The 25,529-nt window shown below is 32.6% G+C and overlaps 3 protein-coding genes across 3 annotated transcripts; 1 reads left to right on the top strand and 2 right to left on the bottom strand.

Annotated features, from left to right (window-relative positions):
* Positions 1–4,615: 4,615 nt before the first annotated feature.
* Positions 4,616–5,275, bottom strand: LOC125810070 (protein DMP4-like). The gene has a single exon (XM_049489587.1). The coding sequence runs from the start codon at positions 5,273–5,275 to the stop codon at positions 4,616–4,618; it is 660 nt and encodes a 219-aa protein (XP_049345544.1).
* A 3,313-nt stretch (positions 5,276–8,588) lies between these two features.
* Positions 8,589–9,632, top strand: LOC125810057 (probable serine/threonine-protein kinase PBL7). The gene has a single exon (XM_049489573.1). It carries the CDS (start codon positions 8,589–8,591, stop codon positions 9,630–9,632), a length of 1,044 nt encoding a protein of 347 aa, XP_049345530.1.
* A 1,959-nt stretch (positions 9,633–11,591) lies between these two features.
* LOC125810032 (uncharacterized) lies at positions 11,592–21,530 on the bottom strand. The gene is made up of 14 exons (XM_049489546.1): positions 21,184–21,530; positions 19,464–19,625; positions 19,127–19,192; positions 18,837–18,980; positions 18,634–18,747; positions 18,317–18,418; positions 18,011–18,196; positions 16,604–16,693; positions 16,404–16,538; positions 14,955–15,077; positions 14,766–14,851; positions 14,073–14,685; positions 13,844–13,921; positions 11,592–13,105 (listed from the first exon to the last, which is right to left on the bottom strand). The coding sequence occupies exons 1-14, from the start codon at positions 21,448–21,450 to the stop codon at positions 12,062–12,064; spliced, it is 3,210 nt and encodes a 1,069-aa protein (XP_049345503.1). The 5' UTR covers positions 21,451–21,530; the 3' UTR covers positions 11,592–12,061.
* Positions 21,531–25,529: the final 3,999 nt, after the last annotated feature.

Raw genomic sequence — 25,529 nt, 5'->3', positions numbered from 1 at the left:
ACATGCCACAAATTTGAGAAAAAGAATTAAATATCTTTTTAATTTTGTGAAATGTTTACTTTTTAAACAAAATTTAAAAAATTCTTACTACAATTAAAGTTAGTTTAATCCATATATTACTAATATATGTCTTCTTAGCTTCTATATAGAGTATTACTAATAATTAGTTTGTTATCAATATATATAACTATCTATTTATCACCCAACAAAAACAATCTATTTATTTTACTTGTTATATTCTGTTTGGCACGCTCTTTAAAAAAATATTAATTAAAAATTAATTTGACTAAATTATTTATTTATTTGTTCGTTTTAATTTAATATTATTATTTTTACTATATTAATTTCTTTGTTTTTATTGAGTAAAGATAAATATAAAAATAATAATTAATTTAAATCAATCATTTTTAGAGTATTTATTTTTTTGTTTTTATAGAAAGGACAATTATATCATGGTGAAGTATATCCATGGTGACAAATGTCTGTTAAAGATAAAAGGATAGGTTGATGATTGGTTTTTTTTATTTATTGGAAAATGGAATAAAATAGATAAATATAAAATATATATTATGGATAGTATTATAATATTTTTGTGGGGTCTTATCTTATCCAAAATAGGGATTTGAGAGGCCATAGAAGAAGAGCCTGTCTTATCTTATCAACATTTTCTTGTGATAATATTCATGAGTTCCCTTCATTTTCATCTGTAAATTATAAAGGAAAATATTAATGGAAGTAAATACTTTTCAAAAAATGACATATATTTGAACTCTCAACAACAAAACACCATGAGTAGAAAATAGACTATGAACTATTAATTAAAGTACTTTTCTTTAAATATATATATGGTCATGAAATGACAAGTGTATATTATTTTTTAGGGTTGAGATTAATTGAGTGATGGAATTAAGAGGCAATTTGGATTTTGGTGGAAAATGATAGTTAATCACCACATAAAATTTTATAGTGCGGCTATCAGTAGCTTACGCATGATTTTTTTTTAAACAATATTATATATACATAAAATAAATAAACATTATAGGTTATATTACAAATAGAGAATAATATAAATAAAATACTATTTACATATATTATTATCATCACTTAACTTAATGAGTTTTCATTTTTGGAAATGAACTCAAAATGTTCTCATTAGGAAACTCAAACTTTTAACTCAACTAATTGGGGAAGCAGGAGCATAATTTTATTAGTATAAAGCACAAAAATCACAACACTTGGAGTTTAATTACATCCTATTCTGGAAGTTTGTCCAATTATAAAAAATTTAATTTTTTCATTGCTCTCGGATATAGTTCTTGGTTGTCTGATACATTGTAAATGCTACATTACTTAATGGGAGGAATGTATCCGAAAGGGGATAGCCGATAGGAATATATCCGAAAGGAAATTTTATCGCCTAATATAAGTATATGTTATTATTGATTGAGGATTTTGCTATCCTCCAAGAGGTCCATGGTTAAGTTTGAAAATGAAGTACTTGAATCGATTGAGTTGCAACATGTCAACTAGTGTCACTATATTACATTTATCTTCGTCTTTGTTCTAGCTTTTCGATTATATATACATATTTAATAATTTTGTTCTCCCCTCTTAGGTATAAATTATTATATGTGAGATATGTTCAATAAGAATGTGTACAACAACAACAATATTTTTTTCCAAAAAGTAAACAATGGGAATCTCTAAATGTGTTACATCATGGGGAAAAAGTGAGCACTCATTGTATTTGAAGATTCAAAAAAAATAAAATCATGATCAACATACAAGCAACAAGGCCTATCATATAGGATCTGCTTGTCTAGGAATTTTCCATATTATCAATTACTAGGATTTTCATATCACCAAATCTATCGTCTTTCAACTTATTATAAGGTTGAACTTCATAAATTGTTCTGGAATTTTAAATGCTATAATTTTTTTAATAAAAAATTTGAATCTTAACGTTGTGTGTTGGCGTTGTCTCATATTTTAAATAAGGCTATTTGAGTGTTACTTTCGTGATAAAAAGTAGTTATATTTTTATTATATTCAAAATGATGACTAAATTTTGATTGTCGATTCAAAAGTTGTCTATCCCACCTAATTTACAGGTCAGGAAAGGGTTCGGATTCTTCGATTTCATCCACTTTGTTGAGGAAGAACATGAAAACTTACGTAGCTATGCTATATTAAGAAAATATTTATCATCTATATTAATAACATTTTTTTCACTGTACACTTATAATACATTTATAATATAGTTTTAATACATGTTATAGAGAACAATTTATAAAACATGTATACTACAAGTTTTAGAGCCCGTTTGGATTGGCTTAAAAAAGTAGCGTTTTAAGTCAAAAATAAAAAGTCAAACTCAAATGACTTTTAAGTCAAAATATAAAAAGTAGGGGGAGACTTACTTTTGGTTTTTGACTTATTTTAAGTCATTTTTTACCTTGTCAAACACTTCATAACTTATTTTAAGTCATTTTTGACTTATTTTTTATATTTGTCAAACACCTTCAGAAGTAAAAAAAACTGACTTAAAAGTAGGTTTGACCAACTTTTAAGTCAATCCAAACAACCTCTTAATCATGGATATTGCATTTATAACACACTTTAGTACATTTAATACATTGTGTAATTTCTTACCAGACAAACATAATATATTTTAAAACACTTATAATACATTTATATTGCATGTATATTCACTTTTTAATACATAACATATTTATCTTAGTATTATTATGTATTGCTATAGATGGTAATAAATAAAAAATATCGCTAAAACTAGTAATTATTTATTAAAAATAGGGAAAAAGGTCTGAAATATATCCGAACTTTGACCGAAATTGTTGTAACAATACCGAACTTTGGAAAGGACCTTTTACCACCCTGCACTATTTAATAGTGTATTTTAAAGGTATATATGTGCCCCTATGTGTCCACGTGGGCTCATATATACCTTTAAAATACACTTTTAAAAATTACAGGGGATAAAAGATTCTTCATAAAGTTTGGTATCGTAATAGCAATTTCACTCTTTTCCCTAAAAAAATACTCACCCAAGTAATTTCCCCGGAAGGATATTAGATTGGCCCATATCTGAATGAGCTTTATTTATGAGCCCATTAAGAGGCCCATCTAATCTGGTCTACAAAAAGCAGAGTTTTGAGTAATAATTATTTAAAGTTTTTAAGTACTATCAGTGCAAAATGTATTTTTTTTTTACACTCCCTAGGAGCTTCCACCCCTTTTGCTCCCTTGGTGACTCGAACTCGCAACCTTCGGGTTAGAAGTGAGGGGAGCTTACCATCCGAGCAACTCCCTCTCATCGTGCAAAATGTATTTTTATAATAATATTAGTGTTTTTTTAATTTGTTTCAGTAGATTACATATAAAAATAAGTTCAAAGTTTAGAAATGAATTGTGAAACACGTTTGATTGGTTATATAATTACTTACTGAATATGGTAATTAGAGGTGAGGGAAAAGCGAACTCTGTGAAACTTTGTTGTAAACACAACAAAAAACTTACTACAAACTCCCCATTCAAAAAACAAGAACGAAATAAATGAACACATGCACCAAGTCATTCAAGAAGCAATATTCAAATAGTATAACAATAACTATGTCTCAGTCCCTAACAATTTAGGTCGGCTATATGAATCCTCACTAATCATATTATTCAACGGGAAGGGAAAGATAATTCCACGAAACTTTGTAGTAAACAAAACAAAAAACATACTACAAATTTCTCATCCAAAAAAACAAGAACTGAATAAATGAACACACGCACCATGTCATTTAAGAAGACCTATGGGACTAGTTCAACAACATCTCAGTCCCAAACAAATTGGGATGAACTATATGAATCCTATTGATCATATTAATTAGAGTTGAAGGGAAAACCAATTCAGTGATGCTTTCAACAAAAAAAACACTACAAATTTCTCATTCAAAAAAATAAGAACGAAACAAATAAACACATGCACCACCTCATTCAAGTAGCAACATGTGAATAGTACAACAATAACAACACCTCGTTCTCAAATAAAATAGGATTGACTATATGAATCTCACTGATCATATTAATTAGAGGTGAGGGGAAAACCAATTCCGTGACGTTTTCAACAAAACACACACTATAAATTTCTCATTTAAAAAACAAGAACGAAATAAATAAACACATGTACCACCTCATTCAAGTAGAAATATGCGACTAGTACAACAGCAACATCTCAGTCCCAACCAAGTTCTTGTATGAATCCTCACCGACCATATTAAGTAGATGTGAGGGGAAAATCAATCCCATACTATAAATTTCTCATTCAAAAACCAAGAACGAAAGAAATGAACACGCACCACGTCACGTCATCCAAGAAGAAATATGCGACTAGTACAACAACAATAACATCTCAGTCCCAAACAAGTCGGGATCAACTATATGTATCCCACTGGTTATATTAATTAGAGGTAAGGGGAAAACCAATTCCATGACGTTTTCAACAAAAAACACATCCACCACCTCATTCAAGTAGCAATATGCAACTAGTACAACAATATCTCTGTCCCAACCAAGTTGAGGTCAATTGTATGAATCTTCACCGACCACATTAATTAGAGGTGAGGGGAAAACCTATCCCGTGGCGTTTTGTTGGAAACACAACAAAAAACATACTACAAATAACTCCAACTCCAATTGGCAAAGCAACAAGCAACTCCTCTATTTCATCAGAAGGCTTCGGATAAAAACAATTCACCACATTCTGATCAAACATAGCTATAGCAGCAAAAACCAACATGGACATAAAACCATGCAAGAAATCAATAAATTTCAACTTATATTTCCTTGCAATTTGATTTGGAATTCTTATTGATCCATCAATTATCCACAAACCTCGTATCGTCGCGAATCCATAGCTAATTTTCCCTTTCTTGTCTTTAAAACTATCAGTAAAACTCAATATAAAACATGATAGTCCACATAGTGTAACAAGTGATATAGTTAAAAATTTACAAATTTTGTCACAATTGCCTTGATTTGTAAATATTGGTGACAAAAGTTGAAAAGCAAGAACAGAACCAGTAGGTAGAAGATTGGCTAAGTGTGATGTGCTTTGAAATGTTTGACTAATTGCTTTTTGTATAATGTTTTTTTCAACTTCTGGTAATTCTAAGTTTTCTTCTAAGAGGGGAGATTTCTTTTCTTGTTGTACCACTTTAATCTCCATTTCAAGTTTGTGTTGGGTTTTTTGTTGTGTGTCAAGAAGCATTTATAAGCACAGAGACAGAGTCAGGATTTAAAGCGTATGATTTGGAAAGGTTGGAATTGAAATTACTGAATTCTACTGAATGTATTTTCTACACTCTAGCTTCACCCCTATTTATAAGTGAAGGAAAGAATTGATTTCAGATCACTCAATTTTTAATAGCTTAGTTTTGTAACAGAAAAATAACATAACAATGTTTATACATCACAACAACAACAACAATAAAACGTTGTAAAAAGTTATTTGTTTGATACTATGGATGATGATATCCTCCATATTTGGTGCTTATAGTTATAAAAAAAAGTATGTAAAAGTTTACCACTTTAATGTATGGATGATGAAATTAGTTTGGATATATGATAATACCCATACCACTTTAGCAGTTGTATTAACAAATTTTTTTTTAACTTTTATGAAATTTGCATCTTTTTTAATTAACAATTCTTAGGTAGATAGTTATGAACGGATTAAAACTAGTAGTAACAGAGCCGCATGTATAATTGACACCATTTCATCATAAATTATATTGTATAGCTAGATAAAAACGTTTTTTTTTTATGTATATATATTGACTCCCTAGGCTTCTTCGTGGTTTATTATTTTATATTTTGATATCCCTCAGTGAAAATTTGATTCCATCACTAATAATTAAATTCGCTTTGAACGTTAGCAAAGCTAATCATCTTAATTCCCTTCATCTGATGAGGTTTGGACCAAAAGAAACTTTATTGGGCTGCCCTTTACTTGAAGGCCCATAGATGTGTGGCCTCTCACAAAGAGAATGAACAAAAAGGTGATTTATGGGGCAAAGGCACGGATACTGGATTTTGACGTTGTTATTTAACTTGTACTCACTCTTTAAAATGTTTTCATACACTATTGAAAAATATACAATATTGTTTCCACGTGAAAAAAATTAGGAAACTTTATCGTATTTCAGTGAAAATCGGTTTTCCATTATACATGTCCGACTGAACTGGTTTGTTGAAAAATGGTGGAAAAAATCATATTTTTATAACACAAATTTCTTATTAATTCGTAGTGGGAAAAGCCTAAATTCTAATAGTGACATAACACCAGGAAGCAGACAAAAAGAGATCTTATTAGTTATTTCTTTTGAAAGAAGAATAATGTAGTGTATATTCATCAAAAAGCAATGAATAATTAAATTTTAACAGTTTAGAATATATATTATTATTTATTTATTTTCGTTCGATGTTCGATATAAACATTGATTTGTATCGCGTAAAATTTAAATGAAGTGTATATTATAATCGAGCAAGTTTGTATATTAAATAAACTAATTTTCATATATGAAACTTTGGGTTAGATGAGGTTGGTTGAATGGAAGCTGGGGTTGGTGTAACTAAATTCTTATAACTAAGACTCAAGAGCCAAAAAGAAACCAAAAAATTGGCCCCAAAAAGCTATAATAGGTTAGGAAACAAGGAGTTGTCACAATAAATAAATAAAGCGGAAAATGATGTTCTGGCTAACATTTAGGATTGCGGTAGAGTGGATAATATCCCTTTAATTTTAATTAGAGTTTTTGAATTTGAGGCTTAGGTATTAAAAAAATAGCAGAAAAAAGACAAGTAGATACCTTTCGGCCTATGTAATTGAAATATAGTCATTGTAATTACCATGCATGAAATTTCATCTGGAGATTTGAAACTCCATGACATTGGTTATTTCTTAAAGACAAGGCCAAAACATGACAATTGAACGCTATTTCTACAAATATAGGAAATTTCTTCTTTAATAGGTGTTATATTACGCTGTGCAAGTTCAAATTAATTAGGGTCTTAATATGAGTATCGAATACTGGATGAAATATAAAAAGAATCCAAGACCATAGTTTAACATTTTGCTATCATGATTATTGATGCTTGCTTTTTCTTTTTGAAAAATAACAGATGCAAATTCAATTTGAAAAGGAAAAAGAAAAAAGAAAAAGAGAAAGGTAACATCAAAACCATGACTTTTTTTTTTGGCTAATTAATAAGAGGCAAGAGTGACCTTTTCTTATAATGATATAGGATTTTATCAAACTTTTGTACCCTTTGAAAAAATTGAACACATTGAAACTTAAAGTTGGCCGGAAAATTATTTTTCCAAAAGAGTTTTACTGTAAAAAATAATAATATTAATTATATGAGAATTTTACACAAATTTTATAGTGTTAAGAGCTAATTATATCTAGTTCCTATTCTTTTTCAAATTACAAAAATTCCTTAAATTTGGTGCAATCCCGATACATCCCAAAAAGTCTCAATACATAGCGTCCCGATTTTAGATACATCGCTCAACGGCCAGATGCATCGCGTCACAATTTCGAATACATCACTCAACACCCGATACATCACTCAATGTCTCGATACATCGTGTAAAGTGATGTTATGTGATGTATAATAAAAGAGAGTAGGGATTGTAATTTTTCAAATAGTAGGAAATTTTAAAGAATATGATAAAACTAAGAAAATATTAATACTTAACCTTTTTAGGCATAGAATAAGAATAAAACTAAGAAAATATAATGTTCATAATGATCTTATGAAACAATTATAAAAACAAATAATATCCTAATTTTTATGTTCATTAGAAACTTTGAATTTGAATCCTAAAATAGAAAAATTATTGGTATAACGCTTCCTCTTTCAATAGTATCTAACTAACGCAAACTTAAATTATTAAGCAAAAAATTTCGACTATTGAAAATATAAAAAAATGTCTATATTACAAGAATAGATTTGTTTTCACAATTAGAAATTTTGCCAAACCCCCTATACTTTTGTCAAATGACAGTTATCAGCCAACCCTCAACTAAAAGTATGCCAAATTAATGCTTTAGATTTTTCAACTTTCTTCCCCAATTATGATATATTCTAAAGAGTATCATCTTACTATAGTTAAAAATAATTTTATTTTAAAATTATCTTTTTATCTTTAATAAAATAATTTACAGCCACACAAATAATATCTAATAATTGTTTTAGATTATGAACTTAAAAAATCTTTCTTTATTTTTTAAATATCGTGTTAAGTCAAACGATGTCACCTAAAATGGATAGGAGGGAGTACCAAATCAACTTTTCTTTTTTCAAAGAGTACACACCAAAAGTCCAATAAAATACTCCATTTTTTTTCTCTTTCTACTTCCATTTTATTATATATATATAACATTAAAATATATATATATATATACTCTCACTTCATTCTCTATAAACTAGCCAAATTTTTTTCTTCTAAATACTCTCAACTTAAATCACAACAACACCAAATATATAGAGATTTTTTATAAAAAAAAATCTTATAGATGAGTGGTGGAGAGATCATAATTATTTATAATGTTATTTTGGCTATACTTGCAATTATCATCATATGTCTTGTTATTCTACTCTTCATTTGTTACAAGAAAAAACCAATCAAGGCTGAAGAAACTCTTCCAACAAAGCAAGTTGCATGTTCTTATTCATTAATGGACATTCATGGAGCTACGGATGGATTCAATTATCGAAGAATCATCGGTCAAGGACGTATAGGAAGTGTATATGTAGGTATATTACCAAATGGAGATCAACTAGTAGCTATAAAAAGGATCCATCCTAGGCTTGTATTGAGTAATGCTGGCTTTGGTTTCACATCGATTATGAAATGGCTTTCTTTAGCTTATCACCCTAACATTGTGCCAATTTTAGGGTTTTCTGAGGCTCCTGGGGAAAGAATCGTGATAACAGAATTTGGAGGTATGTTGAGTCTTGATTTCTACTTACATCAAAATCGCGATCATGATGGTGGTGCTGGTAGTGGTGGGACGTCCTTATTAGATTGGAATTGTAGGTTGAGAGTTGCTGCTGGTACAGCTAGAGGAATAGAATATTTACACGAAGTTATGGCACCACATATAGTGCATGGTTGCATTAAACCCTCGAATATATTAATAGATGTCAATTTTTGTGCTAGGGTTTGTGACTATGGTTTGTATTTTTTCTTGACATGTTATGATAAAAGGGAATTAGGGTTAATGGGATATGTTGATGATGAATATTGGATTGGTAATGAAAAAAGGGGTTGTTCTAAAGAAAGTGATGTGTATGGATTAGGTGTTGTTTTATTGGAGTTGTTGAGTGGAAGGAAATGTGATCAAGAAAGTTTACTTGTGAAATGGGCATTGCCATTGATTAAAGAAATGAAATTTGGTGAATTTTTGGACAATAGACTTATGTTGCCTAGTGATATTAGGCCACTTGTTAGATTATCTAAAGTTGCATTAGCTTGTGTTGGAAATTCAAGAAAAAGTAGGCCATCAATTGTACAAGTTGCTAATATTTTGAATAGCTTAGAAGTTGGATTATTATAAGTTTTAAGTCAACAAAACATTATTGTCATGCTTAGGTGGCATTTATGTTTGAAAAATGTTAAGAGTTTATATATATAAAATATTGAATCTTTGATTATTATTATTTTGTTGTTCATTTGAGTTAAGAATTTGTAAATATTTTTTATGGACTTTGACTTTGCATCTTGTATTGCTAGCAGTGCATATTATGGAATGTTGATGAGGGAAAAAATAATCAAATTATGGAGATATTTGTTACAGTATAAATTTGTTAATATATAGGACAAAGTGTGTAATTGATTTATTGTTGTTATTTTTCTTGTGGACCAAGGAATGCTAATTTTCTTTATGTTTTTATTAGTGTTATGTACTTGTATTGTCGTTCAATTAATTCAAATTTACGTCACGTAGGTTAATTTATTTCAGAGTTGGGATATATAATGGAGAAGTGATCCCGATTGATTCAGATTTGCAATGCATAGACCCATTTAAGGGGAAAAAAGCCTTTTAACGTGATTTTTTTTATTAGGGATCTGACTAATTTGATTTTCCATCTCATAAGACACATTTAACAAATTGAGAAGTGCTCCCAACTAATTTATATTTGCGTCACATAAATAGGCTCATTTAAAGAAGAGGGACTTATAACATATTTTTTTCCTATGGTGTCCCAACTAATTAGGATTCGTATTAGATAAGGCGCATTTATTGGAAAAGCGGAGAAGAACTCTAGATGGATTTAGATTCACGCCACGTGGCTCATTTAAGGGAAATGGACTTCCAACATAATTTCTCAAGTTATATTTTTCATATCTAATATTCAAAAATCTCAAATTAAGAGTGAAGAAATTAGAAATTCTATCGATCCTCTCATAGGACGGAATGCGGTTAACTTATCTTAATTGTTAATGGACCCCCTTTAATTTGTTATGTCTCTTTGATTGTCTCTTTGTATAGTATAATGTACTCTCTTCGTTTATTTTTATTTGTTTATTATTTTAAAAATAGATTTTTAATTTTACTTGTCATTTTTAACATATCAAGAAAAAAAAATTACTTATTAAGAGTATCTTTTTCATGCTTAATCCTTAACATTAATTACTTATTTGTCAAATTATTTTTCAAGACCTAATACTAAACATAATTAATATGGATATTGTAATAAGATTCTCATATTAATCATATTTTTTAAGAAGCGTGCAAAATCAAAACCAAACCAGAAAAATGAATGGAGAATATAGTACTCCCACTTTTCATAGCTTGTCATTTCTTAATCACTTTTATTTTTTTTCAGACGGATCAATAGATACCAAATATTGATAAATAAGACTATACTTATAGTATAAAAAAATAATCGGGAAGCTTGTCGCTTACCTTTGAATAATATTGAAAAGTCCTTAAATAATTGCATGTCCTACAATTTACATAATAGTGAAGAGGAAAAGACGGTCTAAAATTTAAATTATATGAATTCGAAATATTATTGAACTACTTGTCAAATAATGATATCGAAAAATAATTTGGTCTTTTTTTTTCAATTTGGAGTCGATATATAGAAAGAGGATTCAGATTAAACTAAGAAAACATAACTAAGATGGAAATAAATAAAAAAAATCCTATACAGAGAATCGAGTAAGATTTATATAGAGTAAGGGAAATATACATAAGATCTTATAACATAAAGAAATAAATACATAAATAGTTTTGCTCAATATTTGTATATATTTGATAAATTTCTTAACGTAACATTTGAACCGAAGCTACAGAATTTAACTAAAACTTTTAACTCATATCATACATCCACTCTTGTTGAAGGAGGAAACTGAATACTCATTCCGTTTCAATTTATGAGACATATTTTATAACTAACTATACATTAAGTTTAAATTTTTAAAAACGAGATTTTAAAATTTCTGATCTTAAATATAACACAACAGTTATTGACTATAAAAACTTCTCATGAAACAAATCGTGATAAGTAAAAGTGAATGAAGGAAATATTAAATAACTACTTCACTTGTCAAATTTAGCAAATCAAGAGAATACTAATACTACTGATCACACGAGGATTAAGTACTAAACATCAACCTCACTAAACATCAATAACTGCACAAATGGAGAAAGAAAGAGACAATAAGGGAGGTCTGGTAATCTCACTTTCAAAATCTCTCTAAACCATCTTCCTAACACTGCCACACTAGGAAGGCTCAAACAAAATACCTAAGTTAGAGTGCACACCAGAATGAAAAATATTATGTCACACGAAAGCCCCGACGGCAGCAACAGCATATAGCAAGATTGTGTAGCCACCTAATGGGGTTATAAGCCCTATAGAACTTAAAAGGATGTTTTGAGGATGCCAACACCTAAATTTTTAATCCAGAAGTTGTATGCTTTTGACTATAACTGAGATACTTACAACCTTTCTACACAACTCGACATGCTGAAAGCTATGATTTCTGGAGGACGCATTTCTCATACAAAGCTAGGATATCCTTCTTGTTTGCGTTCTTCAGTTGGAGCAGTTCAGCGCCAAAGTTATGCTTTGTAAGCTCCTGCTTTAGTTTCTGCACTGTAAACTTCGTGTAATCTTCACCATTTGTTTGTTGACTATGACCATCATCATCTCCTCTGAATACAGAACCTCCATCTTCTGGGGAGGTATACTTTAAGGGACTGGTTGTACTCTTGGACCTCTTATTTCCTCTGATTGGTCTATCATTTGTATCCATGTCATGGACAGATTCAATTCCAGCTTCGTATTCATCTATCCTGGCACGTTTGCCATGGGAAGCAGTTCTAAGTTTGCTATCCAGTGCAGTTTCATTCAGCCGAACTGCAGTTAACTGTTGTTGAAGAAGATCTAGCTTTCCTTGTGTAGCTTGCAACTGAAGAGAGAGTGCTTCCGCCCTATTGGTTGCTTCAGACCGCGCTGCACGCTCAGTCTCCAACAGACTTTCAAGGACTTGCACAGTACTGGCCCTTTGTTCATTATTTGATTTCAGTAGCATCTCAATTTCCTTTTCCCTTTCTTCTACTCGAGCCTCCAGCATTGCAACTTTTGACCTTGCATCCTTCTCAGCACGATGATACCTCCCTACTTCATCAGCCAAGTCTTCCCTTTCCCTCTCTAACTTTTCAATAGCTCTGTCAGCCTTCTCAATCTGAGCTAATCTTTCCATAGCTAACCGTTGAATTTCATTCTTCTCTTTCAGGGCCGCAGCTGCTTCAGCCCTTGCTTTATCAGCCAGCTCAGTCGCCCTTTTTGCCTCTCTTTCAGCTGATTTATATCTATCCTGAACATCCTCAAATCTATCGAACTCTGACCGGTACTTCTGCTCCAGATGAACTTTCTCCTGTTCCAGAATCTTAGCTTCTCTTTCAAATGATTGTGCAGTAGCATTTATATGCTCTAGCCTTTCACCCAATTCCTTGATTTCAACCTTTAAGGCTGACACTTCTAGACCATAGTTCCTTACCTTTGAATCAGCAGTCTGTAAAAAGTAAAAATCACAAAACAGTCAATAGTATTACTCTCTTTCTTTTTTATAATGGTAAGAATAGAATAGTGAATACTGAATAGTACTACTACAATCAATAGAGTGTCTCAATCCAAAACTAGTTGGGTTCGGCTATATGAATCCTATGTATCCATCTAGCTCCATTAGGGCAGTCATTAGCACTAATACCCATGTAAATCTCTTAAATTACCACATACATAATGAGTGTAAATATTCATAGTTTTACAGCCTGGATACCGAGTTGTATTAGAGACAAGTTGGTATCAATCCCTAAAATTGATAACAAACTATCCTTTCAATTCACAAGGTTACACATAACTGAAGTTTTTTTGAGGACATGTAACTGAAGTTTTTTTGAGGACATGTAACTGAAGTAATTTAACCGCCAAGTGAAAGTCAGCACTGTAAATGCTAAAGCTACTTCAGAGGACCAACACAAAAAACATCACAAGCTCAAGAAAACAAAAAACACTACGAGCATTACAACCTGCAGTTCAAATGGTCCCATATGAAGTTTCTATTGGTCTTATTTTATAGTGCACCGCATTTGAATCCTCTTTCCATAGAGCCTACTTTAAAATAACATAGAGTGTCCCTCCCCCTCTCACCCTGTTTTTTCCCATTACTTTGCTCCATCCAACCCTCACCTTTTTTCAATCCAAGATCAGTGCAAATAAAAGTTAAGTTGGTTTACAAAGAGCAGAAACTCACCCTCAACTCCAAAGTCAGTGTTGCTAAACGCTGTTCTGCCTGCTCAAGCTTATATGCCTTGTCTTTAATTTCTTCTTCCTGCAGTTTCATGAACAAAGAGAACTTCAAATATCATATTGGAAAACTAAACAAGCAGAATCACAAAATGATATTTCTAAAAGGGAAGAGAAGAAAAATGAAACAAAGCAGCACTTATAAATTTAATCAATATGCATAGCAATATAATCACCTTATCAGCCAGAGCGCTTGAAAATTCATCCCTTAAAGCATCTTCTCTCAATTGAGTTTCCTTGTTTGCGCGCTCTTGAACAGATGCTGCCTTCTCAAGAGCATTCTTAACTTCCTTGACGGCAATGTCATATTTACGTTTCCACTCCTCCGCCTCCTCTTGAGCCGATTCAGCTTGCTCTTTGGCAGCAGCCAGCCTTGCTTCAGCGGCAGCAGTTCTAGACTTCAGAACAGATACTTCTGCACTTGATTGGTCTTCATTAGCCTTCTGCTTCAACAGAAGTTGTTCATATTTTCTTTTCCATTCTGAGGACTCATGTTTAGCTGAAGTGAGTGTTTTTGATAAGCTTGAATATCTCTCTTCCAATGAACTATATTTACTCTGCAAATTTGTGATACGACTCGTGTAATCATCTGCAAGCTGTTTCTTGTCGTTGATGGCGTCTTCATAACGCTTCAAATATTCGGATTTATACTTCTCACTAGCTTCCAGTTGTTTGTTAAGTAAGTTCATCTTATCCTCAATGGAGCGGCACTTTAATGCAAGACTAGTTTTCTCCGATCCAAGTTGGTCTGTTTGCTTCTTGATGAGATCAAAAAGTGGACCTTCCAAGCTGGAAAATCAATGTGATGTGATGTGACATATACATTTCCAATTCTAAGTGCCTCAATAAAGAATCAATAATATACAAACCTTTGTTGTAAGAAGACGATCAATTTTCTCCATTTCTCAGGACCCTGACAAGTTGCTTCATACTTGGACACTAGACGATCAAGAACCTGCATATAGCTTATGCATTTAGGACATTGGTAACTCAACAAACCTGAATTCCAGTTTAGCCACCTAAAAATAGGCGATTATCTACAGTGAATAAGGGCTTACCTTAAGCACACTATCTATATTTGCATCAGGAGCATGGCAAGCCAACCTCAGTTCCTTTTCCATGTCCTGTATGGCATTTGAACATTGTAGATAAGCCTCCCTAAAGGCATCCTTTTTAAGCTCCTGTTATCAACATAAAAACCGAATCAGAGATTAGGAAGAGCTATTCAGTAGCATAGAGTAGATACTCACACCCATAAACATCCTGACAAAACTATCTAAGTCGAAAAGTCATTCCATTTGATGGACCACAGACCTTTAGTTGGATACTAGACAGAATGTCAATGGGCTGGTCCATATAATATATAGTCAATATCATGCGGGCAGATGGGGCCCATGTACTGATCTAAGACTGAAAAGAACAGAACCGATACTACACAAGAACAGGCACTCGTCTAGGAAGAAACAAAAAGATCAAACACACAGGCATTAACACACATGTCTAAACTTCGACTCAATTATCACCTGGTTGGCAGAGAAAAGAGTTGTAAATGGAGCGAATTATGATCCTTATTCCACAGGTCACTTATACAAAGAAAGAAGCAACAATAACTTCATAACCAGGCAATTGACTAAAACTCAATATTGAGATTTACTAGAGTATTTCACCATTCCAAATTTAAAGTAACGAGAATACACAGCCTAAGCAACATAACTGTACACTTCCAAAAAATGCAGAACAATTGTACAGATAAATTATTAAGAACCCTGTTAAGTAGGAACTTTTCCTTAGTATCTAGAGAAGTCTTGAATGTATCTTTCACTAATTCATTTATTTCTCTCGTCTTTCTCTCTTTTTTTTCACAAATTCAAAATGAAGATCAAATGTCCTAATGTTGGGTTTTCCAATAAAAATATCTTAACATTACCTATCAAAAAACAAAAAGATCAAATGAAACCTCTAAGGCTTGACTTCTCTGAAAAATAGGTTCTGCCATTCTATGAAAAACAGAATATACCCTCCATGAGTTGCAAGAGAAATCCACTTTTATAGATTAAAACCTCCACATAAAGGAAATCCACTGATTTGCATAAATTCAGCAGTGTCCTGGATTTCGAACTTATACAAGTAGAACTCCAGGACCTTGTCATGGAGTTCAAAAAAAGTAGAAAAGATGGAATAGATGGTCTCAGCTGCTTTTTAAAGTTGAGGGTAGTTTTGTCCAAATATTATTTCCGCATAATAAAGTGCCTAAATTCCAATTAGTTTTGGAGCTATGACTTAATTTTCAAATAGCAGTCATAAAAATGGTTATTTGTGAACTTTCTAGTATACCAAATTTCCTTTTTAGTATTTTAGGGGGTAAGTATGGTGTGGAATCAAAATAAAAATTAGTATTAGCTCATCCTCCACTAGGGGATGTATTATGGCACACTCATGTATGCTTATATCACTCATATGCACTTTATCCTCAATATTTGAAGTAAAGGGTGGAGGAAAAACTTAACCTCAAACGCTTTTTTTATGAAATTTTGGAGACGCTTCTCATATTTCATCCTGATGGATCCAGCACCCACAGCAGTAGAATTAAATTCTGCCATGGCCTTTTGAGCTGCATCTTCATGTGCTTCTCTTAGTGCACCCTGTAATGATTGAAATATTAGACACAACCAGAAAATGTTATGAATGAAACTAAAGTAATACTTACTTCCTCCGGAGGCTTGGAACGATCAAATGAAGACATGTATCTCTCAGCAGCCGAATCGTATGCCCTTTGACACTCAGCTTCCTCAACACTCTGCAGAAATCAAAAAGGAAAACATCCATCAGCATGCATTATAATGCATAAGCTGGATATACGGAATGAACTAACACAGTAACACTTGGACTTGGGAGTTAAACAACAACCATAAGATTCTACCAAATTCATTCACTTGTAGGTTTGCATGTTGTTTCACTTGCGTCGAATTTCTCTTCCCTTCTTTTTTTTTCTTAAATTGAAAAATGAATAGCGGATATCATAGAAATTCTGAAGATGACTAATTTACTTGTGCACGAAGCGAGGTAAATAAAATAACATGGAAGAATTTGCCCAGCACGGACACCATAGTATGATTACATATCAGTGTCATGTGTGTCAGATATCGGACACTTGCATGTCGCTCATCAGACATCAACTGCTGTCCACATTATGTACTTTTTAATTTTTAGACGTAATGCCCTTGAAAATGGACACTGAGCAGAACCAAATGTGTCAGTTGTTCCCTGACTTAATAATTTGAGCCATAATGATGAAACAAAGAGACAGTGAAAATCTCATGTAATAACAAGAAATTACAAAATTAAATTCCAAATTCACAAGACGGCTAAGAACAAACTCAATGTAAATCGAAGAAGAGAAGAAGGACAAGGAATAGCGTCCCAAAGCAAACACTTAACTTGAGATATTTTATTGACGTGTGATGTTAAGTTAGATGAATACTCTTTTTTATATTTAATCTGGAACTATGGATCAACTTTTGGGTGATCTTGACTTAATTTGGTAAAATATCTTCTTCATAGTAATCAACATATTCTGATGGCTTTGTGTCCTCGTTATGAAATAACCGACCTTAACAGGAGAGGGCCTGCAACTATTTTTCTGAAACTTGGTCTCTGCGAATTCTATTTAGGGCTAAGGTTAGGTGTGTTAAAAGATCATGTTCGAATAAATAAATAGTATCTCAATGGCGTTGTGTCCTCGTTATGAAATAACCGACCTTTACAGGAGAGGGCCTGCAACTCTTATTGTAAAACTTGGTTTCTGAGAATTCTACATTTAGGGCTAAGGTTAGGTGTGTTAAAAGATCTACCTGATATTTGTCTTTGTTCCTTTCGTTCAGGGCCACTTTCTTGGTGCTAAAATGTCAATCTAGCTAAGATTGAGAAATAATCATGAAACAGTAATCAGTGGTTTCTTATTTGTCACTCTTCTGGTTCAAAGGTGTTAGTGATGACAAGAATAACATTGCTCTTGGACACGCCATTTGCACAGATATAGAGAAGAACATCAATCAATGATGTGGAATAAAAGAAAGGAAATAACACTATATCTGCCATTAAGATCATTGCTAACCTGCCATGAAGAGGTAATGGTGGGCACTGCACCATTGTTAAGAGCATCCAGGAAGGACTGAGTTATGCGAGCAAAGAGCGGTCCAGTCATAATAGTTGCTCCAACTTGCTTGGGTCTTGTCCTCTCAAAAACAAATCTTGTCAGAGCATCAAGACCTGCTTTAAACTCTGGCCTCATGTTTTCCAACTGCATGTGAAAATTGCTACCACAATTAGAATATTTCAAGGTTTCCAGAACCAGAATCACAATTCAGATATAATCTAAGATAGTAGGGAATGGAACATGTGCGAGAAAATTAGCACTGACTGGAATTTGATCTAGCCGTTGAAGCTCATTTTCATTGCTCAGAGGCCGCACAAGGGGGAAGCATTCTCTGTCAGGGAAAAGAGCACGAATGGAGTCCCTAATCTGCAGTCGAAAGTTCCAAATGGTTAATCAACCATTAGGTGCTAACTCATTAGAAGGAAAAGAAGGATGGTTCCGAAATCACATAAAAACATGAACAAGTTCTTTTTATTTTTAGTAAAACATGTGCAAGTTCAGGAAACCAGTTTCTAAAGCAGGGGTAGTTACAATAGAAATTGAATAATTACAGCATAGTAACATTCATGTAAAGTGAATACCTCATTTTTAGCAGCAACATCTTTCCCACCACCTTGAACTGGCCTCAAAGCAAGTTCAAGGTAGTCCCGTGGAGTTATTCTGCGGTTGTCCTCGACCAAATCCAAATAAAAATCCTTTTGCATAAACGAAAATTGTATTTTAATAGTTTCACAGGCAAGAACAGAAGAAAATCTACAGTGATAATAAATGAATTCGGAATTACCCTAAGCAACCAAACGAAGACTGGGGAGAACTGCCCAAGCTCGGAAGCACTGGCCCTTCCTCCAGAGGCTCTAACACGAATATGTCTAGTCATTTCAGTGACAAGAGAGAGGCGGTCAAGCGCAGCTTCGTCGATACCTCCCATCTAAATTGAAGAATTAAAGAGATTATCAGGACACCCAAAAAATAAATTGACTGTACCAACAAGGAAATTCACTGAATCGTGAGGGAAAAGGGTAAAAATGGCATATAAAAAAAAGCAAACGAGATCCAAGTTTGTGAGCTCCTAACCTGGTTATATACAAACATACTTGAAAGAAGGACCGCCAAGGAGAATATCTGTGTGCTATATGTTCCCTGTCAAACAGCAAAACAAAACAGAATTTTTTTTGAAATAACAACAAAACAGAAATTTATAAAAGGCAAAAGTCAGTTACAGGAAGGAAAGGAAGGACACAGGAAAAAACACGACATGTTCTGGGGTTATAGAACTAGTTCCTTTATTTAGTGAAAAGTTTAGCAATAAAAAATGTATAACAATGTAATATAAAAGCCATATAGCATGTGCTAGGTTAGTATCCTCCTACAGAAAACCAATAATAAATATGTTAAAAGGGTGGAAACTAACTGTTTGATCATAAGCATCAATTCCTTCTGTGTCCAGCAGTAACAGGTTGTATTCTGTTCCATCAAGAGCTGTTCTTCTTAAAGGTGAACTCCACAGCCAAATACCTTTTGTGCATGGCCGATGAGTTGCAGCCACTTGAAAACCGCTACTCCTGCCAAGAAGCTATTGGGCATACAACAGGCTCTCAGTTACATGTTTTCGGTAACGTAAGAAGCAGCACTAAGTTACATATGGTAATTTACATGTGAAAGTATACAACTATAAGTTAATAATAATAAAGATAATTGTGATCTCATTGTAATAGACCTAGTTAATTACATAAGTGAATGGAGTTTCTAAAAGAACAATAGCCACTGTGCTATAGCTTTGACTCATAAGTTGACTGTGATTGATGTATGAAAAGTACAAGAAACACTCTTTACATAGAGGATGACAAGTTTACTGCATAAGGCCAAAAAATAAAGAAGTTACAGAAGCAACACAAAGGAAACAGAACAATGCCGAATGGTCTCCCCTCTAACATATCATTCCTGCAACTTTCCAAAACATAAAACTAGATAAATCAGGAGTTGAGTCACAAAAAGATACAGATTTCTGCTTCTCAAAATGGCAATCAGAGTAGTGATCTGCCATCCGAGGCGGAAACCCCTAAAGCTAGGAAACGATATGCTTCCATATATGGTGAACTCCAGTTGAAAGTTGAAATCCTCCAAAACATAGTTTCTAATTTATCCATCATTTTATTATGATTCATCTCTCTTTTGATCCTCAGAACAAATGAATCTTTCTTTGACATTGAGCAAATTACTATGGTAAGCAGAAAATGAGAGTGAATTAGATGTCCGCACTCCTGGTCATTATCCTTTTCTGATCCTAATGAAATAGTTTAGATGAACTGAAGCAAATATACAATAGTTAAGGTCGTACGCCTTACATCCTTCAACAAACCCATAAATATATTTCCCAACATTCTAATCCCAAATGTGCTTAGTAATTCTTCCAAACACATTTCTGCTCTACCTCTTTCTTTTCTTATTTTTATGATATAGAATGCTATATGCAACCCCCCCCCCCCCCCGCCTACAAGGTTACTTTAAATAGCTTGTATTTTCTATATAAGATTGGCATCCCCATTCTAAGGTTACTTACTACTTAGGTCGTGAGTTCCAATCATAGCAGTCATTATTCCCATCGCGCGTAAGAACATTGATTTTTTTCCCTCAGTTCCTGCTCTCCTTGCCTTAACGAAAGAACTACCTCAAAAATTATAAGTAGGACTCTAAGAGCTCTACCTATCTTTTGGATTAAGGCAAAGTTGATCAATCATTTTAATGATTCTGTATCTCCAGTTCCACAGCAATGTGCTATTCCGATCTTAGTAGCCTTTATTCCCATCTCGCATAAGAACATAGGTTTTTTTCCCTCAGTTTCTGCTCTCCTAGCTTTAACTTTAAGCAGGACTCTAAAAACTCTACCTATTTTTTGGATTATGGCATAGTTGATTGATTGATTTAATGATTCTATATCTCTAGTTCCAGAGCAATATGCCTGACAATTTTAGTCATCAAACAATTATATAGTTGACCACTAGCTACAGCACTGACAGCAAAACCCTAGCAATACTCTCATTCTCATGCATAATCGGACAATTACACTAAACTACAAACCCTAATTAACATAATTAACTAAAAAGAATACAAAAACTTTACTATAAATTTACCTGGTTAAGTATAAAGCTCTTGCCTTGACGAGCACGACCACAAACGGAGACAATACCAACAGGCTCTTTGACGAGTTGAAGTATAGCAAGGGCCTCGGGATCGATCTGGAACTTCCCTTTCTCATCGCAATACACAAAACGAATCGGTCTCGCCGGACCGGCAGCAATGTTGACAGAGGATGGAGGAGAAGTCTGTGGAGGCGACGGTGACGGAGAAGATTGCTGCGGCGACTCTCCGGCGGGACTTCTACCGAATAGCCTCCTCATGGGTGTAGTAGAGAGAGAGAATTTGATTAGAAAAAGAGGGAAATGGAATCGGCGTGGAGGAAATGATTTCTTACTTTATAAGACTGAGGACAGTCAATAGACGTCTTTGGAGTTTGAAGTTGAAAAACAATTTAATTTGGAGAATAAGAGGGGGTTTGGGGGGCGGGGGTGATTGGGTCGATAGGAGGATAAAACGAATTAACGCATTTGTCCGGTTCAAAAAAAAGAGGGAGGCACTATAGATTGTATAGATAAGAGGATGAAACGAACCAACGCAATTATTCAAATCGGAAAAAAGAGGAGGGCACTAATCTATATTTGATAATTTGTCTGCTCAAAAGTTTAAACTGTCATTATTATTTTTGAAATTTTCTCAAACTTTAATGCACAAAAGTCTTATGATAGCATGAGAGGAAGATTTGATTATTAATATAAATAAAAGATAAATGGTCACTAGAGTCGTCAAAATAGGCTTGTTACTTAAGACCAATTCGGTCTGTTACTTAGGTAGTGTTGGGTTAAGATTTATTCGGTCCATTTAAAATTGAGGATTATAAGCTCAGTCCTAGTTGATCAGTTTGCACTTGAAGCTTGAACGAGGACGATCCATAGGTTAGAAGATTATTTCAGGGGCAGTCCATATATTTTTCTTTTAATTTGATCTAAAACCTTAAAAGAATGTTTCTTTCTTTTTGTCAATTTTTAAATTTAATTTCCGAAATGTTTAACACCATAAAATTAGAAAAAAAATTAAAAATCATTTTCAAATGAAGGATCAATCCGTCTTAATTCGTCAAATTTGGTTCATAAAGTTTGAATTAGGCTGGTTGGGCTATCTCATTTTAATATTAGCCTTTTATTGGCCCAAAAGGAAGTTGGGCAAATGTGAGTAAAGGTAGCACAAGATAGGATTGGGCTATAACATAATTGAAAGATAAATGAGGAATTGACACATATATACAATTCTTAGATTAAATTGGCATATTTTAGCTAAATAAATATTTAACAGATAAATCCTAAAAAGAATTGGCATTTAATAGTTATATACACATTTTCTGCATAAAAACAGGGAAGAAAATTCCTATTCACATCTATCTATCTATCTCTTCTTCAAATTATTTTCTTTAAAATATAAAAAAAATCTTGATACCATCTCTCACTTCCAACTTTCCACCATTTCTCCTTAAAACTAGTAAAAAATTTATTTAGAATTATCTCTCTCATTAAAATTAGCAATTGGATTTAATTATGACCATTCTTCTTTCAAATGATATTTTTATGAGTCTCTAGCTACCATGTATAAATTATTTTTCTGAATTGTTTGCTAGAAGTTATGATAAGAAACTCAATCCATATTTGTATTAAATATAGATTATAATATACAAATGTTTAGTGTATACATAATTATAGATTAAATCGTGTAAACAGTTAAATATATTTGATTAAATATACGTTTGCACTTCCCTTTTTTTTTATACTATTTGTGTATCCACTTGCATAATCTAAATTTAGTATTAGGTGTCTAAGATATGTTTATATATATATTTAGTATGTGTTGAACGTTGAAATCTACTGCTAATAAGTATGTATGCAATTGAATACATGCAATTAAGTATACAATTAATCAAATATACATTCACACTATAATGTATACTTTACTAATATTTTGTTTGTATATATTTGTAGTATATATAAGTATAATTTGTAGCTATTGATATGTATAGATATATTACCTTTCGATAAATAAAATCATGTACTTGTATACATAGTTACAACTGCATATACATAATACAAATTACATATACATTTAGTTTGAAGACGTATACATTAGATTGTTATAGAGTTTTATCTCAATGTACACGAATTCATGTTTCAAATTATATAAGAATCAAATGCTTCTTCAATTTAAATATTGAGGTGAGTTTGCATGTGTTTAAATCGATGTTGTTGGTAGAAAATCTTCAAAATTGAAATTATTGTTCATTAGTACCTACAATTACAATTGATGATTTGCAAACTCATAGTCATTTTTCAGTGAACCCATTTCCTCCAAGGGTTTCACATTGTCGTTGCAATTTTTGTCACTTTACATATCTTCTCTTTTGATAATAAAATTACTCTTACCAATTGAAATATAATAAAACAACACAAAAGTTTGTAAATAAAAACCTTGCATTCAACTACAAGATAAAATAAAGTAGAAACTCTCAATTTTTTTGAAAAAAATCGAGACAATCAAATATTTTTTAAAAAAAATTGTGTGATTTGAGTTACTAACTATGAATAGTTACTATTGTAATTGATGTCTGATGGATATAATTAGAGAAGAAGATAGAAATTCTAAAATTTGAAGGAGAAAAAAATGGGAACAAAGAGAAAAACATGAAGAGGTAAAAGATAAACGATTTTTTTAATAATAAAATGTTGTAAAACTTAAGGACAAAAGAACAATATAAAGAGGAAGAGAAGAAGACTATAAGACAAGAGGAACAATATAAACTAGCATTCTTTCTTTCAAGCGTATTCAACATTATTCTCAACACCACTATTTATAGGATTGCATTGAGGAATACCAAAAGGTGTCATAAACATTACATTAAACCTTGAGAATTACTACCAATAAAGGAGGAAATAAACCTAGGAGTTATGGTCATCCAATTAACCATATTATCAACAACATTACTACCAATAAAGGATGAAATTAACCTAGGAGTTATGGTCATCCATTTGACCACATTATCAACAACATTACTACTCATAAAGGAGGGAAATTAACCAAGGAGTTATGGTCATCCATTTAACCACCAAAATGATTTACAACACTCCCCTTGGATGACCATTGATAGATAATATGTCTCGTTAAAACCTTACTAAAAAAAAAAACCCTGTGGAAAAAAAAATCTTAGTGAAGGACAAAAGAGTACACATATCTTGTAATACGCTTTGTTTGCTGCCTCGTTAAAAACCTTGCCAGGAAAACCCATTGGGATAAAACCTAGGTCAAGGGAAAAAGAGTGCAGCGCGTAGTTTACTCCCCCTGTTGCGAACATCATTTAATTTCTTGGAGACGACGCATTCCAATCTTGAATACCAACTTTTCAAATGTTGAGGTTGGTAATGCTTTAGTGAAAAGATCCGCTAAATTATCAACTGAGCGAATTTGTTGAACATTTATTTCACCTTTTTTCTCAAGATCATGAGTGAAAAAGAATTTTGGTGAAATGTGTTTTGTTCTATCTCCTTTAATATATCCTCCCTTCAGTTGAGCTATACATGCAGCATTGTCTTCGTATAATGTAGTTGGAATATCTTTTTCCATAGAAAAACCACACATTTCTTGAATATGTTGAGTCATTGATCTCAACCAAACACATTCCCGACTCGCTTCATGGATGGCTATTATTTCGGCATGATTTGAAGAAGTAGCAGCTAATGTTTGCTTCATTGAACGCCAAGATATAGTTGTGCCTCTATATGTAAATAAATAGCCTGTTTAAGATCGAGCTTTATGTGGATCAGACAATATCCAACATCTGCATAACCAATCATTTCTGACTTGGATTTATTAGAATAAAATAATCCCATATCAATGGTTCCCTGAAGATATCTTAATATATGTTTGACTCCATTCCAATGTCTCTTTGTTGGAGACGAGCTGAATCTTGCCAATAAACTTACTGCAAAACAGATATCTGGTCGAGTATTATTAGCAAGATACATAAGCGCCCCAATGGCACTAAGATATGGAGTTTCATTGCCAAGAAGCTCTTCATCATTTTCTTGAGGTCGAAATGGATCTTTATGTATGTCAAGCGATCTCACAACCATCGGGGTACTCAATGGATGTGATTTATCCATGTAAAATCGCTTTAAAACCTTTTCTGTGTATGTTGATTGATGAACAAATATTCCATTTTTCAAATGCTCAATCTGTAGGCCAAGACAAAATTTTGTCTTACCAAGATCTTTCATTTCAAATTCTTTTGTTAAACACTCAACGGCTTTTGAAAGCTCTTTAGGAGTGCCAATGATATTTAAATCATCAACATGTACAACTATTATAACAAAATCAGATCCAG

The sequence above is a fragment of the Solanum verrucosum genome, unplaced genomic scaffold (genome assembly GCF_900185275.1).
Source record: "Solanum verrucosum unplaced genomic scaffold, falcon-dt-bn FXZP01000281.1, whole genome shotgun sequence".
In the NCBI taxonomy this organism is placed as follows: domain Eukaryota; kingdom Viridiplantae; phylum Streptophyta; class Magnoliopsida; order Solanales; family Solanaceae; genus Solanum; species Solanum verrucosum.
The sequence above is the reverse complement of the archived record's forward strand: the minus strand, read 5'-3'. Positions and strand labels throughout refer to the sequence as shown.

Coding starts and splice junctions, on each gene's coding strand:
- LOC125810070 (XM_049489587.1), bottom strand. CDS start 5,275: ATGCTTCTTGACACACAACAAAAAACCCAACACAAACTTGAAATGGAG.
- LOC125810057 (XM_049489573.1), top strand. CDS start 8,589: ATGAGTGGTGGAGAGATCATAATTATTTATAATGTTATTTTGGCTATA.
- LOC125810032 (XM_049489546.1), bottom strand. CDS start 21,450: ATGAGGAGGCTATTCGGTAGAAGTCCCGCCGGAGAGTCGCCGCAGCAA. Junction 19,193..19,463: donor TTGATGCTTATGATCAAACA/GTTAGTTTCCAC, acceptor GCTGTTTGACAG/GGAACATATAGCACACAGAT. Junction 18,748..18,836: donor TCTTCGTTTGGTTGCTTAGG/GTAATTCCGAAT, acceptor TTTATGCAAAAG/GATTTTTATTTGGATTTGGT.